Here is a 1,934-nt window from a genome sequence, read left to right as displayed (position 1 = left end):
ACCTCGAGGACCAAACTCATCATAGTGTGATGAAACGAACGACGGGGCCGGCGAATACTCCATAAACGTCGGCATGGAAGTATGGCGCTGGTGAATTCTCGAGACTGGCGTGCCGTGTCGATCGTAGTTAAAATGACTCATGTCCTGTTCGGATTTGCTCATACCGTTGTTCATCGAGTTATTGGGCATCCCCACTGAATTGTACATACCCTGGTTGCTGGTGTCCTCTTGAAGAACTGGCATTGATGGGGGAAGTTGGGGTGGTGGCATAGAATCGGTGGCTCTACCCATAGGAGAAGTAGAGTGAGAGAAGGTTGTGCTGGCGTGGGCAGAGAATGAAGACGAATTCGCTTGTTGGGCCTTTGTGAGTTGCTCAAAGAGAGACTGTGATGAATCGAATTCGAAGGACAGGGCAGGCTCATTGACCGCCACAGTAGTTGCTTCCTGACCCATCTTTTCACGCTTCAAATCCCGCTCCAATGCGTCAAGGAAGAGCCGATCGTGAGGTACACTGTACCAGTAGAACACCTTTTGTTTTTTCTGGGTTCGAATACAGTTATTCTTATAAAGAAAGTCTAAAAAGGCGCTCTTCGGTTCCTCGAGGGACGCATCGGTCCCGGATTTGAGGTTGCGAAGATCAGAGAAAATGCCCTCTTCGAACTTCTTGGTGTTTTTAACCGGGCGGCCAAAGGCCTGGAATCGAAAGGATAAGCATCGCACGATGTCAGTTCCCGAGATATGGAAAAGGTTATTCCTGCGATCTCCCATTAGGCTCTGCTGATCTTCTCCTCCCATTTCCCATGCGTTGTACATACCATAAAACACAGGAGACATAGTCGCCTGTTGGGAGTAGGAATCGTCTGATGAGTTGATCTGGGGTCCAGTCAACCGGAGCAGATATGAGGAAGTATTTTACTGCAGCGCGCGTTGAATTAGCGATGGAGCTTTTGGGTAGTGACTAAGCACTTTCGAAAACTCATGGGAAGAATCGAAGAATGCGGCTCAAGGACAGGACTCTTTATGGCGGCTACTACAGAAACAGGAAAAAAACACAGCAGACTCACAATTATCGACTTGCTGGAGGGCAACCTGTGCATCTTGGGGGAGACTTTGTTGAGCCTCATTGGAAAGCATGAAGGTTTCTGGTTTCTGTGGTGGTGCCATCGAAGCGCCATGCTGCGAATACATCGCCATTTGCGAGTCAACCTATCTCTAACAAGACCGAGAGCGTCAGTCACATATCGTAATGAGGATGCATTCTGATTATATTTAGAAATGATATTTGTCTTCCGCAGGGCTGTGTCTTCTCAGAAGATAGGCAGCACAGCAGAAGGCTGAGCGAGGAGCGGCCCAGCAAGGAGAAAAAAGGGTAGAGGAAGGCGGGAACCAACCGTTTTGTGGGGTAGTCAAAACTACACGGGACAACGATGCAATCGATGGGCTCCAGCCACGCAATAGGAGAAGAAACGAAAATAAGAGAAGAGAAAAACGATTGTTAAAAAAAGGGTTGGAATGGGGTGCTGTTCCAGATGGTTGTGAGAGGAGCCAGCCTCAAAAAAACGCATCCCAAGCACTGATGCCGAATCCTATAAAGAAGAAAGGAAGAAGAGAAGAGTAAATTGGGCCAGCCCGAATCAACGTTTTCTCTATCTTTCTTTACTATGTTCTTGTTTTATCTTTTAAATCTTATGAACGCTTGAATTGTTGCCTCGATCCTTTCGTTCTTTCGAGAACGGAAGAGAGAGCGAGAGGTGACTTTGGAGCGCTCGACAGGATGGACTGAGGGTGTGTGATGGAATCGAAACGAAGGTATTTAAAAAGGTAATGGTAAATGATGGGCGACGCTGGTTTCCAAAGAAACAAAAAATAAGAAGTAGAAGCGAAAGAAGAAAGTAGAGAAAGAAGCAAAAGACAAGGCACAACAACAAAACAGG

General features: G+C 47.1%; 1 protein-coding gene across 1 annotated transcript in view; it reads right to left on the bottom strand.

Moving 5' to 3' along the window:
* HCAG_08552 (transcription factor steA) overlaps positions 1–1,124 on the bottom strand; it is a gene marked incomplete at both ends in the record, with an annotated part of 2,648 nt that extends 1,524 nt beyond the window's left edge. Inside the window, 2 exons of the mRNA XM_001536720.1 lie at positions 41–693; positions 1,065–1,124. Of these exons, the coding sequence (XP_001536770.1) occupies positions 41–693; positions 1,065–1,124 (713 nt within the window). The remainder of the gene's footprint in view (positions 1–40; positions 694–1,064) is intronic.
* Positions 1,125–1,934: the final 810 nt, after the last annotated feature.

Source organism: Histoplasma capsulatum, genomic scaffold (assembly GCF_000149585.1).
Source record: "Histoplasma capsulatum NAm1 scaffold_11 genomic scaffold, whole genome shotgun sequence".
In the NCBI taxonomy this organism is placed as follows: Eukaryota; Fungi; Ascomycota; class Eurotiomycetes; order Onygenales; family Ajellomycetaceae; genus Histoplasma; species Histoplasma mississippiense.
This window is presented reverse-complemented; position numbering and strand designations above follow the sequence as displayed.